The 12,595-nt window shown below is 42.2% G+C and overlaps 1 protein-coding gene across 3 annotated transcripts in view; it reads left to right on the top strand.

The window, feature by feature from the left end:
• INPP5A (inositol polyphosphate-5-phosphatase A) overlaps positions 1 to 12,595 on the top strand; it is a 257,116-nt gene that overhangs the window by 57,275 nt on the left and 187,246 nt on the right. For all 3 annotated transcript variants that reach the window (XM_080401933.1, XM_080401934.1, XM_080401932.1), the window contains exon 2: positions 7,421 to 7,462. In XM_080401933.1, coding sequence (XP_080258059.1) covers positions 7,421 to 7,462 — 42 coding nt within the window. The remainder of the gene's footprint in view (positions 1 to 7,420; positions 7,463 to 12,595) is intronic.

The raw sequence follows: 12,595 nt of genomic DNA, 5'->3' as shown, positions 1-12,595 counted from the left end.
TAAGTGACACTGCTTTTGCATTTGGAAGCTGTTTGCACAAATGTATGTAATAATAACATAGTGTTCAACTGAAATTTCAGATTTTGAAGAATCTGCACTTTCCCTTAGACTCACAAGTAGTTCTTGTTTTCTTGTTTGATCCTGGTTGGCTTGTCTACATTGACTTTGAAATGTGGTAAACTAATAAGGTGAACTTGACATGCAGGTTATTATCGTTTTGTTTGTCAGCCGTGAATATGAAGTTGGTACAAAATGCCAAAATAGTAGTACTCATTGATGTGGGTTTTCTTGAGCATTGTTGTGTAGTTTGATATTTAGAGCATAGTGATGGGAGTACTTTTAAGTCTGTCTGAAGGTAAGAAAAGACTTAAATCCAATAGGTCTTTGAACATAAATCTCAAGAAGTTGCCAGTAAACTTTTAAAGATACTATAGGAGATCAAATATCTAAATTCTTAATCTAAACAAAGCTAGTGAAATAGCTGTAACAGTCATGTTGATGGACCTGAAACCAGTTTTTGAGTGAGCCTGGTAAATCTGGTGAAACGGACCTTGATTAAAGGTTTTGGTTTTCATTAAGTAGAAAACAGAATATAGCAAAGGCCGGGAAAAAACGGCTGGTGTTTAATTTTTTTTTTTTTCTTCTCTAAATGTAGATTGAAGGGAGAAGTTAAAAAGGCTCAGGGTGCTGCCTGGGGCTGCATCCTTTGAGTGAATGACTTCAGTAGGGCCAGTGTGTTGCTGTGTAATGCCAAGAAACTGTTGAAGCTCAGGATTTCAAGGAATCCCATACCCCATGTGGGGCTGTTAGGGCTGCTTAAGGTGGGCATTTCAAAATTTTGGTTGGTTGCATACAGCCTTGAACAGGAGGTACAAAGTCCAACCAGCCAGTTCTCTGCATTCATTTTGGAGCTCAGTGGGTTTTCACAGAGTGAGTCAAGAATTTTTTCTTTTAGCTTAAAAGATGAGTGTATTCTTCCCTAAAAATAAAACTTCGCAAAATAGAACCTGCTTTCTATAATTCATCTCCTTTCTTCCATTTCCCTCTGAATGAAACTGAAAAGAAATTTTCCAGGCTGTTAATTTGGCTTCATTTAGTTCTCTTTCTTTTTTTCCCTGTTGAATGAAAGACTTCCTACCCTGTCTAAATATATTTTCTCTTTTTTCCTTTTTGCGAAAAGACTTCTTCACTGTCTGAATATATTTTTGCAACAGGCTTGACGCTTTCTTTTGGCTGTTGGGTGTAATTTAATAGGAAATGGAAACACTGGGGAGAAGAGAGACTACTTGTATTTTCAGCTTGAATAGCTGCTTGTTTTCAGGATATTGCCAACTCATGTGGTATCCACGTGTCCACAAGCTTACTACTTTTTCTTATAAGCCTGACCAATACAGCAACCAGTGTGACATAAATAGACTTCACATGGCAACTTGGCATGAAAAGAGACAGTTTTAGTGGGATTTGGAATTCCAGGAGAAGGTCAAAACAGCTTTTAATTGAAGGGAGCAGTGGTCTGTGGTACACATGTCCTGTTATTTTAACATGGATCCCACGTGGTTCTGCAGCCTAACAAAAAGTTGTGCTTGTTCCAGGGGGTAGCGTTTCTATTTGTGGCTCTGCTGAGTCAAAATGCGTGCTATTAGAGTGGCAGGATGAAACCGGAGCCATGCTCCCCAAGGCTCTGGGATATTTGCTGAGCTCAAGTACAACAGCACAGCCCAAAGAACGGCAAACTTCCCAAGCTTTTCTCTGTGTTTGAGAAGGTAGCCTGCACACATCTGCCCAGCCCATGAGCATTGCATTTAAAGCAGGCCAATACTTCTAATAAAGCCATGCTCAAAAGGCTGGGTGCTCTCCAAGCACAAGGATGCATGCAGGGTAGAGCCTGAGCTGCAAGAACAAGGGAGCATGTTGCAGGAGAGCAGCACTTGGTGCTCAGGAGAGAGACTCCTGCTGAAAGGATGCTCAAACCTTTTTTCTTGCATCTCTGTTTTGTCTTTCCTGGCATTACTCGAGCCCATTGTTCTTTGGATCGCCGAGCATGTGAGCTGAGCCTGCTGTGTGGGCTGGGGAGGAGGACCCAAAGCAGACACAGCTGATGCAGGACTGGAGAGAGGGGAAGCCAGAAACAAGGAGGCTGATAAAGAAGCATTTGGATTAGTAAATGGGAAGAAATCGGTTCATTGGTGATTGGTATGAAAGGATTTAGCACTGAAGAGGACAAGGAAAAGATTAATTTCTGTTACATTACAAAAAGCATGAGATAATTTAATGAAGGACAGAGTGTGGGGAGAAAGGATGGGAAGAAGGCCAAAGACTAACTCTGGAAGACATGAAATATAATGTGCCTATTTTTAGACAGAAAAATAAGAGGAAGATAAATTGTCTTTCTGCTTGATTGTTATCTCCAGTCCTTCAGAACATAAAATTATTTCACTTATATGGAGGTAACCAGTGAGGAGTTTGAAGCAGAGGGCTAGATCACAGAATTTTACCACAAAGTGGTAAAAATGGAAAGCCAGGATGTAGTTGTGCTGTAGGAGGGGCTGTAGTAGTCGGAAGGCATGGCAGTCGGGAGCGTGGCAGGGTCCTTCTCCTGGCTGAGGGGAGAGGGAGCAGTCGGGTCCCATGGAGCCAGCGAGGTGATGGTCAGCCCAAGCTGCAGGTGGTGGGAGGATGAGTCACAGCAACCATGGGGGGTGGGGTTACTGAAACCCCTGGCCCTGCGCAGAGGTGTCCTTGTTGGCAGCCCTGGCGACCTCTTTAGCACCTCATCTCCCAAAATTACCTGCCAAGGGACTTGACTGGCATCTTGCAAAGCTGTTTCTCCTGCTCTGATTTGTGTTTGTCACCACTTCAAACCTTCCTGTGTTCTGTAGGATCCCAGAAGGAATTAATCTGCAGGTGAGAAAGCTGGATTCCACACCTATTAGTATTATTCCATTGGGCTCTTGCCACCTGCTGTCACTAGTTTCAGAAAGTCTCAGTTGTGAACTGTGATGATCAATCGACACCTCGCTGCTTACCTGCAATGGTGCAATTAACAGCTCTTCACAGGATTGTTTAAAAGGGGCAGACCCAGGTTTGGTGCCTGGTCTCTGGGGCAGGATGGTGGGTAGCGCTTCCCGGTCCTGGTGGGGACAGGGCTTGACCCCCCGCAGCCAGCCCCCGGCATTACGTGTCTCCCCAGCATCCTTCACCCCCAGTTGACCGCTCCTGGCTGTACAGTTGCAGTTATTTTTTGTTGTGCTGCTCGAATGAGGAGAAGAAGAGGAGGAAATTGGGAAGGTCCTACAGCTTTTTGCTTGCTTCATCTCATTGTACCTGGCTTGGTTCTGGAATTATTCCTGTAAATGCCTTCCCCTGCCCCCAGACTTTGTTCTCTTGTGGTTAATTAAAGGGCTGCACAGGCAAGTGAAGTTGTAGAATTAGATGTACCTTCACTTAGTGACCTGAATTCATTTTTCTATTTGGACACTGGCCTGTGCCAGCAAATGTAAAATACAGTGAGTGTCAGGAGGGGTTGTATTGGCAGGGTATGGAGCTGTGCTGAATTTCATTCGTAAGGGGTCAGGTGTGGGTTGTCCAGGCCATTGGTGGGATGCTGTCCTTTCTTCCTGAGCTGGAATTCTCGATGCACCTGGTGACAGTGTACAGCAGCACCATAGATGACACCTGCTATTGGCTTCCAGGTAGTGACTGCTGGGGTTAAAATTAAGGCGAAAATACAGTCTTTTTTAAAAAACAAACAAACAAAAATCAAATTGCAAAGCACTCAACAGGAATGTTTGCTGGCGGCTGCTGCTTTTTCCCAAATACTTGAGTTAGTATATACCATAATAGCCAAATGTGGCAACAGGAGTGCTATTAGCAGCTTTTATTTTAATAATCGCGTGTGTCTGACTCCTGCTTATGTTCAAAACATGCTCCTGGTCTACCTTCACAATGTGGATGCTGCAGATTTGTTTCACGTAGGTTTGAATCTTCTTGGGAGCTCTGAGTTTTCTATATGTATTTTTCTTCTCCAGTGGGAGGAATGGATCGATACAGTGATGATCTCCATTTATAATATCGGTCATCCAAGGAGCTCAAAGCTGTAATGAAGTTAAGTAAATAGTATCACCCATCTCGTCCCCGCTTGGGTGTAGGGGAGGCAAAACAAGCATGTTGTTGGCTTTCTGCTGTGACTCAGCTTGTGGGGCCACTGGATACAGAAAGGTTCAGTGATCCCCAGTATATCTCCAAGACCTGTGGTGACAGTTGCTGCTAAGAGCTTGGGCCACTGGGTTTTGCACTCCTATTCTGCCTCTTTCTGCTGTTTCAATGTGAGTCCGTGTTAGATGGTATTTTGATGGTGTCTTACTGTTGTGCGCCCTTGACACTTGCTAAAAGCAACATCCCAGGGCATCAGAAGGACTAGGAGTACAGGAAACAAAATCCAGTTAACCCCTCATCCCTTCTTGGGAGCAAATTCATTATTTCTTCTTGTAACAGGCATTGCCTTTTGGGTGCTGCATTGGAGAAGGGGAGATGGGAGTTGTAGAAGAATTGGGTATCGGTAGAACTGGGTAAGCCTTGGGTCACTGTGCACTGTGAGGAGCTTCTATGTGTTGTGCGTGTGAGGGGTTACTGTTGCTGTTCGGGATTTAGTTTGACACATTTTTCAGTATTTGATCTGTTTTCTCAAAAACAATCTCACCTGGCACACGGGGGAGGTAGGTGTCGAGCTGCTGGAGGGCCCATCTTGTCAGCTTCCCTCTGATGTACTGGGTTGTTCTCGTGTTTAATCTTCCAGTGTTTTTCATTTAGTCATGTAGCAAATGGGGAGACTTCTGCCACTTGCAGTAGTATTTAGAAACAGAAGTAAGGTTGTGCTTTATTTTCTCCCCTGCGATTCCTCAAGGGTGAATAACTTGCTTTGAATATTCCTGATTGGTAGCAATTTCCTCTCCCTTAAAAAACCATAGCTAATATAAATTAACATGAATACCTGGTCCATCTTACTTACAGGTTTTACGCTCCGTTTTAACTGAAAACCTCAAAACATGGTAAATAAAAAGCTTATGGTTGTACTTAACTTAGAAAGACTATGTCTGAAACTAGGTAAGGCTCTCAGTGGAGTCCCGCACTCTGCAGTGCCTTTGCTTCCAATTGGTGTTTTCCATTCTTTGGGATATTGTGTCACCCATCATTTAGCTCTGGTCTGTAAATACAGGGCGAAGTGGGGTTTGGTTTTCTTTAGTGATTTTACAAAAATAACTGACAATTCTGTTAATTTTGAATTATTCTTAAAACATGAGAGGTCCCCAGGACATCTTGTAACTGGCATTAAAAAAAAAAAAAAGATAAGTGAGGAGTGCATGGGGATTGTTTGCTTTTTAACGTAAAATTGCCTATTACCTACTAAGTAAGGCCACACTTTCTGTTTTGAAAATAAATACGCTGTGCTGCTGAAGTCTGCTTGCGGCCTAACGCAGGACTGGCTTAGCTAGTTTTCATAGCTACCAGAAAATTTTAATTAGAAATTTCATAATCCCTGAGATCTTGCTTTCTTGATAGTCTGAATCTGACCATTTGGTTTAGATCATACACAAATCATATAGAAAACATGTTCCTAGTTCACATCTGTTTTGTAGAGGGATTTAAAAAAATTAATTACAAAACTCAGAAAATCCTGTGTTATCTTTGTAACTTCAGGCTAGAAGTCAGCTTGAAATCACAGCAGCTTCTGGTTTGCTTGTTTTCTTGTTGCTGCTTTTATGAAAGCAACAATCCTTACTTACTGTTTCTCAGTAGGTTGTCTCATTAAGTTGAGAATGAGTAGAAAAAGAGTTAAGTTGCTCAATAAGCAGTTAACAAATGGCATTTTTAGAGGGACTATTTTATTGCTTGCCTGGATGCCTTCAGTTTTTATTTGTGTCTGCAGCTTCCTTATTCTCACTTTGAGTTTTGCTGTTTGGCCGAAGGGAAGGGCATGGGTGGGAGACATGGATGTTTTGTTCTGTGTGTTTGTTAATTTAAGACATCCCTGAGCTCAGGCCAAGATTCATCCCAGTTGGCTTCGGGCGCAGAACGAGGGGCTGCTGCTCAGGCACGTTCGAGTGCCTGCTTGCACCCAGCCCTGTGCCCCCCCATCAGCTGCTCCCGTGCACCAAGAGCTGTAACTTTCATAAGACATACTGGGAAAGCTCATTGCTAGAAAAAATAGTTGCTCCTAAGGAGTGAAAGTTTAACCTTCTTGACCAATACTGTCTGAATTCCAGAATTGTCAAGGAGGCATGATCAACAAAAGGGACGTGATGGGTAGCAAGGGACAAACATGGTGCTCTTTTCCTCAGCTTTCAAAAAACTTTGGTAGGTTTCTGGACTTTACAGGCTTACAGAATGGGCTGACTTTCATAGACTTGCAGAAAAAAAAATATTTTTTTTTGACTACTTACAAATCTTTATAGCCACCATGGGCAAATCTTCATGCAACAAGCAGTCAATATAAATTAGTAAGTTGTATCTAGCTATTTGAGAACAAGCGTGATGGGGAAAGTAGAGCAGAACAGAAATTTCATGACTGTATATGTGCCTCCGGGCAGCTGGTTTCATAACTGTCGCTGAAGGGAGGATGTTGAGCCATCTCTCTGGTTTTCAATTCAGTATGTTCTGCTGCCTCCCGCAGATACTGTACGTTCCTTCTGTTGCTGTGAGAGAAAGTCTGACTTGGGTTTTTATTCCGCACTATGATGCAAAAATTACCAGAAGTGTTGTTGTTGAAGATAAAATTCAACAAGTGTTTCTCTAGTAGCTGTACATTTAATGTGTGAAAATCAGTCATTTCCCTCCACAGTCATATCTGGGGTGGGCTATGTTTCTGAAAAGGCAGAACTTCGTACTTACCATATTTTTGCTGCTTCAGTTTTCATGACTTCTGTAGCGATCTTGAAATGCTTCTCCCAGTTTCTCCTTGATGGGAGCTCTAACGTGCTTGAACGTCCCACAAAAGCACAGTCGTCCGTCTGAGCCAGTTCGTTAAAGTAAATCCATATAACTTGAAGCTCCGGTTGTGAGAGCTGGCTATCAGCAGTTCATGTAAAGTTTCTGCTATCCTGCCAATGAATGTGTAATTCTAAAAGCACATATTTCCATACATGTCCAGTCTGTTGATTTAATTGTTTGATAACCTGGAATGCATATGAATGGTTGTGAAGTCATATACAAAATGTACTTGAGTGAAAATCTGTAGAAGAGACAGAAACAAAAAGGACAGGTCTGTCTGTTGCTGCTTGTGGAGGTGTTCCTCATGACTTGTACTTTTTTCTGTAGTAGTGGAAAAAACTTCCCACTTGAATGCACTGAGGAAAGCAATAAGTATTGGGAAATTATTGTAAAAATATGTTACTCTAATTAATTTTTGTATTTTGTTTTTCAGCCAGAAAATTTACAGAAGAATTGGCTTCGGGAATTTTATCAGGTAAGGTAAAACTTACTTTCCCCATGGAGTTCTATGCACACTTGCTTATTGGCTTGATTAATAATGTCAAGGTCTTTTGCTTTGTGAAGCTGAAGTCACTAACTATTTTATAGTCAAAACCAGTTCTATAAGGTATGTCTCTCACTGGATTTCTAAGTAATTTTTATAAAAATTCAGTGTATAAATGCAATTTGTTCTCATTGAAAATTGTCTGCCTAAAAAAAGGTTTGACATTTTATAAAAATTATTTTAATTTGGCATGAAATGATCTTAAGTCTCCTAAGTAAGAAATATATTTCAGTCAATCTTTTAAAAAACAAATCTGTTTTTAAAAAACAAGTCCAGTTTACATTTATATTGAAATCTAACAAGTTCTGATGTTGGTTTGCAATAGATCAGTCGTGCTGTCTGTGCTGTCTTGAAAATTTTCTTGTTTAGGCAACATGAAAACTTTGAAACTGAACCCATATTATAAAATGTATTGTAAACATGGGGTGTGGATGTTCTTTAAAGCATGAAAGCCACTCTTACACATTGTGGTGTTGTAGTAGAGACTTGTTTAACTTGCTGAGTTCATGCAGAAACATGTAAATATGCAATAGGAAATATGCACTGGTGGAACACACAGGTGTCATCCCTAGGAAGTAGTGTGAGCGCCATTTTACTCTGACAGCATGTGTCATATCTGCCAGAATTGATCAATTCTGAGATTCATGGAATTATAGAATGGTTTGGGCTGGAAGAGACCTTGAAGCCCACCCAGTCCCACCCCGTGCCCTGTGCAGGGCCCCCTCCCCCCAGCCCAGGCTGCCCCCAGCCCCATCCAGCCTGGCCTTGAGCACTGCCAGGGATGGGGCACCCACAGCTGCTCTGGGCAGCCTGGGCCAGCGCCTCGCCGCCCTCACGGGGAACAATTTCTGCCTCACAGCTCATCTGCATCTCCCCTCTCCCAGCTTAAGGCCATTCCCCCTTGGCCTGTCACCATGTGCCCACGTACAAAGCCCCTCTCCAGCTTCTTGCCGGCCCCTGTAGGTGCTGGGAGCTGCTCTAAGGTCTCCCCGGAGCCTTCTTCCCAGGCTGCACAACCCCAACTCTCTCAGCCTCTCTCCACAGGAGAGGTGCTCCACCCCCGATCATCTTTGTAGCCTCCTCTGGACTTGTTCCAGCAGGTCCATGTCCTCCTTATGTTGGGGGCCCCAGAGCTGGATGCCGCGCTGCAGGTGGGGTCTCATGAGAGCTGATGGGACAGGGAGAATCACCTTCCTCGCCCTGCTGGCCACACTGGTTTTGGTATTTTTTATTACATTAGGTTGCTCAGAGCTCCGTCCAGCCTGACCTTGAACAGTTCTGGGGATGGGGCATCTACCACCTCTCTGGGCAACCTGTGCCGGTCTTTCACCACACTCATTGTAACAAACTTTTCTTCCTTATATCTAGTCTAAATGTACCCGCTTTTAGTTTAAAACCATTACCCCGTGTCCTGTCGCAGCAGGCCCTACTGAAAAATCTGTCCCTGTATTTCTTAAGCCCCCTTTAAGTACTGAAAGGCCGCAAAATTCCTTTATTCAGTTTTGTATTTCTATACAGAAATGGTTAAAGTAACAACACTTTGCAGTTCAGGTTTTAAAGTGAAACTATATAGGGAAAAACTGATCAGCAGTATTTATCTTTTGCTTTTTTGTAGCCAAAAACATCCTGTAATTATTTATATGCTCAGGTTTCTGGTGCAACCTTTATGTCAACATTGTAAAATACCACAGCTCACTTATTCTGACAAGATTAATGGATTTGCAAAAGTCTGAGATACAATAACCAGTCTTATATTCTTCACTACCTGTCAGCTTCACAAAAGATTCAACTGGGTTTTTTTCTTCTTCTATCTTGATTGATTACTGCTATATGTACGTGATGCTCAAACTGTGCAGGCTTTCTTAGCTAATTCTGATTTAAACCTCCGCATCTTTGGGAAAGACACTTCCTTTAAAGAAAATACAAATAATTTATTATTTTTTTTTTTTTAGATTGCTGCATATTTTTCAGCATCACATTACTTATTTATGCATCTTTATCAAAGAGACTCCTTGCATGTTCACTTGCTTATTAAAGCAGGGTGAGCACTACGGAAATGCTTCTGAGTAGTTTCTGGAAAACAGGAAGAGAAGGGGAAAAGATTGAGCTGCTCGTATCTTAGAGTAGGAATCACTAACATGTAGCTGGACATGGTCCATCTTTGGTCTGGTGAACACTGTGTATACAAAGTTCAAAAGAGGAAGAAAATGATTCATTAACACCCCCACGTGGCCTGTCAAGTGCAGGGTCTGGACTAGTGGAAGTGTAGCTGAAGCAGACCTGAACCCTCAGCTGCAGTGGTTTTGCTGCTCTACCCTCCCTCTCCGTGCCTCTGCCCTCCAGTCTGAGGAAGCTGTATAAAAAAGAAAAGACAGAAAGGGGGGGAAGAAAAGGTTATCAGTTTGTCTCATTGCTCGTAAGAGATGGAGTCCTTAGCAGGATTTGAGGAAGCAGTGCCATTCAGAAGCCTTGAACACTTCTTCCTCTCTCCGGGACACATAGCAGGATGGCTGTTTTCACCATGTTCACAAATGCAGTAGGAAGTAGAATAAAGCTTTATAAAAAACTCCTTAGGGAAGAAACTAATATGCTTGTACCGTAAGTAGCACAGCACCATCCTGGTGTTAGGCTGTGTAGCAACCTAGCAACTATACAGCTTCAGAATTTATTTTTTTTTTTAACTCTGCACATGTTGAAAACATCTGCAAATTGAAGTTATCAGAAGTACTGGAAAATGACTCTTAATATTTCTTCGTAAACTCGAAACCCAGATAAACCGCAGACCACAATTTTTTTTCCATTCTTCTGAGGAATTCAATTTGCATACGTAGTTGTGTCAATACAGATTGCATAACTTCTGAGGATGAAGTCCTTTTGTAAGCAGTGAAAATAATCTCCACAAAAAAGGAAGTGCAATTACATGCTTCTACAGTGTTGCTAGAAATCAAGCCCATAATGGAAAGATGTCTTTGAATTTATATCAAAGAAGGTATCAGTGAAGGAGCATTCTGGGGGCTTGTTTTTAAGTTCCAATAAATTAAAATAAGGGATTTTAATTGCTGGGATGGGTAAATGAAAGTGACTTATGTATATACTGTATGCATTTCTGAGAATGTGGTAGTAGCATATGGAGGACTAAAATAACATTCAAATGTCACATACTAAAGTTTTTAAAGTTTTTCCATTGATCTACAAATAGCTTACATTATTAACATGAAAAATATGAAGATCTAATGCAATTAAATGAAACACTTTGCCAAAGAAATACAACCAGGAAAAATGTATTTTAAATAAACTTCCGGGATGTTTTTAAAGACAGTTTAAATGCAATGAAGCAGGGTGTAAAGCAGCATGCTACTTAATTGCTTTTGTTGAAAACACGGTTGACACAGCTGAGAGATGTTGCGTTGTCTGATCTGTTGTCCTTGGATTCATCGGTCTCTCTGGTCTTGTAATACAAGTGGAGCCTGCATTTTGACTGACAACTGACTTGGCAGTTTAAAACTGATATAGCTATCAAATACTGGGTGACATTCTACCAGCTCACTATTATTTACTGCTTTTCCCCCAAGGAAGAGTAAAGGAAAATGAAGGAGTACAACTGTACTCAATTCCAGATATTTATAGGTATTAGCTTTTGGTGTGCTTTCCAGAGGAGGTGGTGGTGGTGGAACCTTTCCCATGCCTGTCATGTAGCACTGGGATAGTCAGCGCTGCTGGCAACAGGCTCCAAGGAGGAAAAGTGGCCTGGATCTCAGAAACTTGCTTGTTTCCCATCACTATATCTATAGTGAGGCTTTTCCTCCTCACCACTCTGCTTTTTCTATTTGATCTGATGGGTGAATACATGGCATTCATTCTGGGGCTTTTTAACACTTTTCCTTATGATATAAGCCCTAGGTATTGTATTCTCATGTGTAGATAAACAAGAAGGCTTAAAGCCAGACAGCTTTTGCAAAAAAGTAGTAGTAGAAAATGGAAGTTGGTATCTCTGGTGGTGTTCTAGTAGTAAGATGCTTTAGGAACAAGAAAAGGCTTCTGAAAAATCCATCTACCTGTTTGTGAATGCCTAACAAACTGATCAAAGCACATCATCTAATTAAAACACAGTATCTTCAAAAGTATTCACCGAAGAATTGAGTACCATGTGGCTTCTCTTCTGTGGATTACAATGTTAACTTTAAAGCTAGCATATTTTAAAGTATCTATAAAGCAAGGCAAAGCAAAAAGAAACAAATGTCAGCTCTCTTCCTGTGTTCCTCCTCTTCCTGGCGCTCAGTCCCTGCCCAGAGGCAGTGCGTGAGGAGTACGTGTGGTCCTCTGATGGCAACGTAAAGGAGAGGGTTACCCTCCCTGAGCCTCCTGCCTCTGTTTTGGTGTAGGCCAAGCTGATTGTTTGAAGGTGTAGGTTTTTCTGATTGTCAGGTACTGAGAGTCTTCAGAAGGAGCACAGAGTATCTGAATTTGTGATTTGTGTGCTCTGGCTCCGGCATTCCTCAAATGTGTGTTCTTAGCTTTCCTCTGTGAGACCAGAAAAGTACTGTTCTTCAGAAGTTTGTTTAATTCCTTTCCAAGAGCTGAGCTTCAGGAACTTGCTGTCTTGAAATATGGCAATCTGAGAATTGGCCCAGCGGATATTTTTTTTTCTTCTATGGTTATCATCAAATTTGCATCTTATTGTCTCTTGACTTAGCGTCATTGAACCATTTTCTTAATTTTTAAACATGAAATATCTGTCCTTGATCTGTAGTGTTTTGAAAGGCAACATACTTAGCTGCTGGTCAGGGGGGTTCCATCCTGTGCCAGTTCCCAGCCCTTCTCAGCTGTCTCTGTCCCTGCACCACCCCTGCTCCTGCTGTCCCTTTCGGAACCCACCTGGGCATGTGGTCTGGGGTCTGAAAAGGTGCAGACGGGCAGATGTGCCCATTCTGCTGCTGCCAGGGGCTGGTGGGACCATGGGAAGCTGAACCTGGAGCTGGCACCTCCTTGGGGGCTTAATTTAGGACAGCAAAGCCTTGAAAATTCAAGGACCTCCTGTGTGCTGGAGAGCCCTGCCCTTTTTTG

This window comes from Falco punctatus (assembly GCF_963210335.1).
Source record: "Falco punctatus genome assembly, chromosome: 9".
Lineage (NCBI taxonomy): Eukaryota > Metazoa > Chordata > Aves > Falconiformes > Falconidae > Falco > Falco punctatus.
The sequence above is the reverse complement of the archived record's forward strand: the minus strand, read 5'-3'. Positions and strand labels throughout refer to the sequence as shown.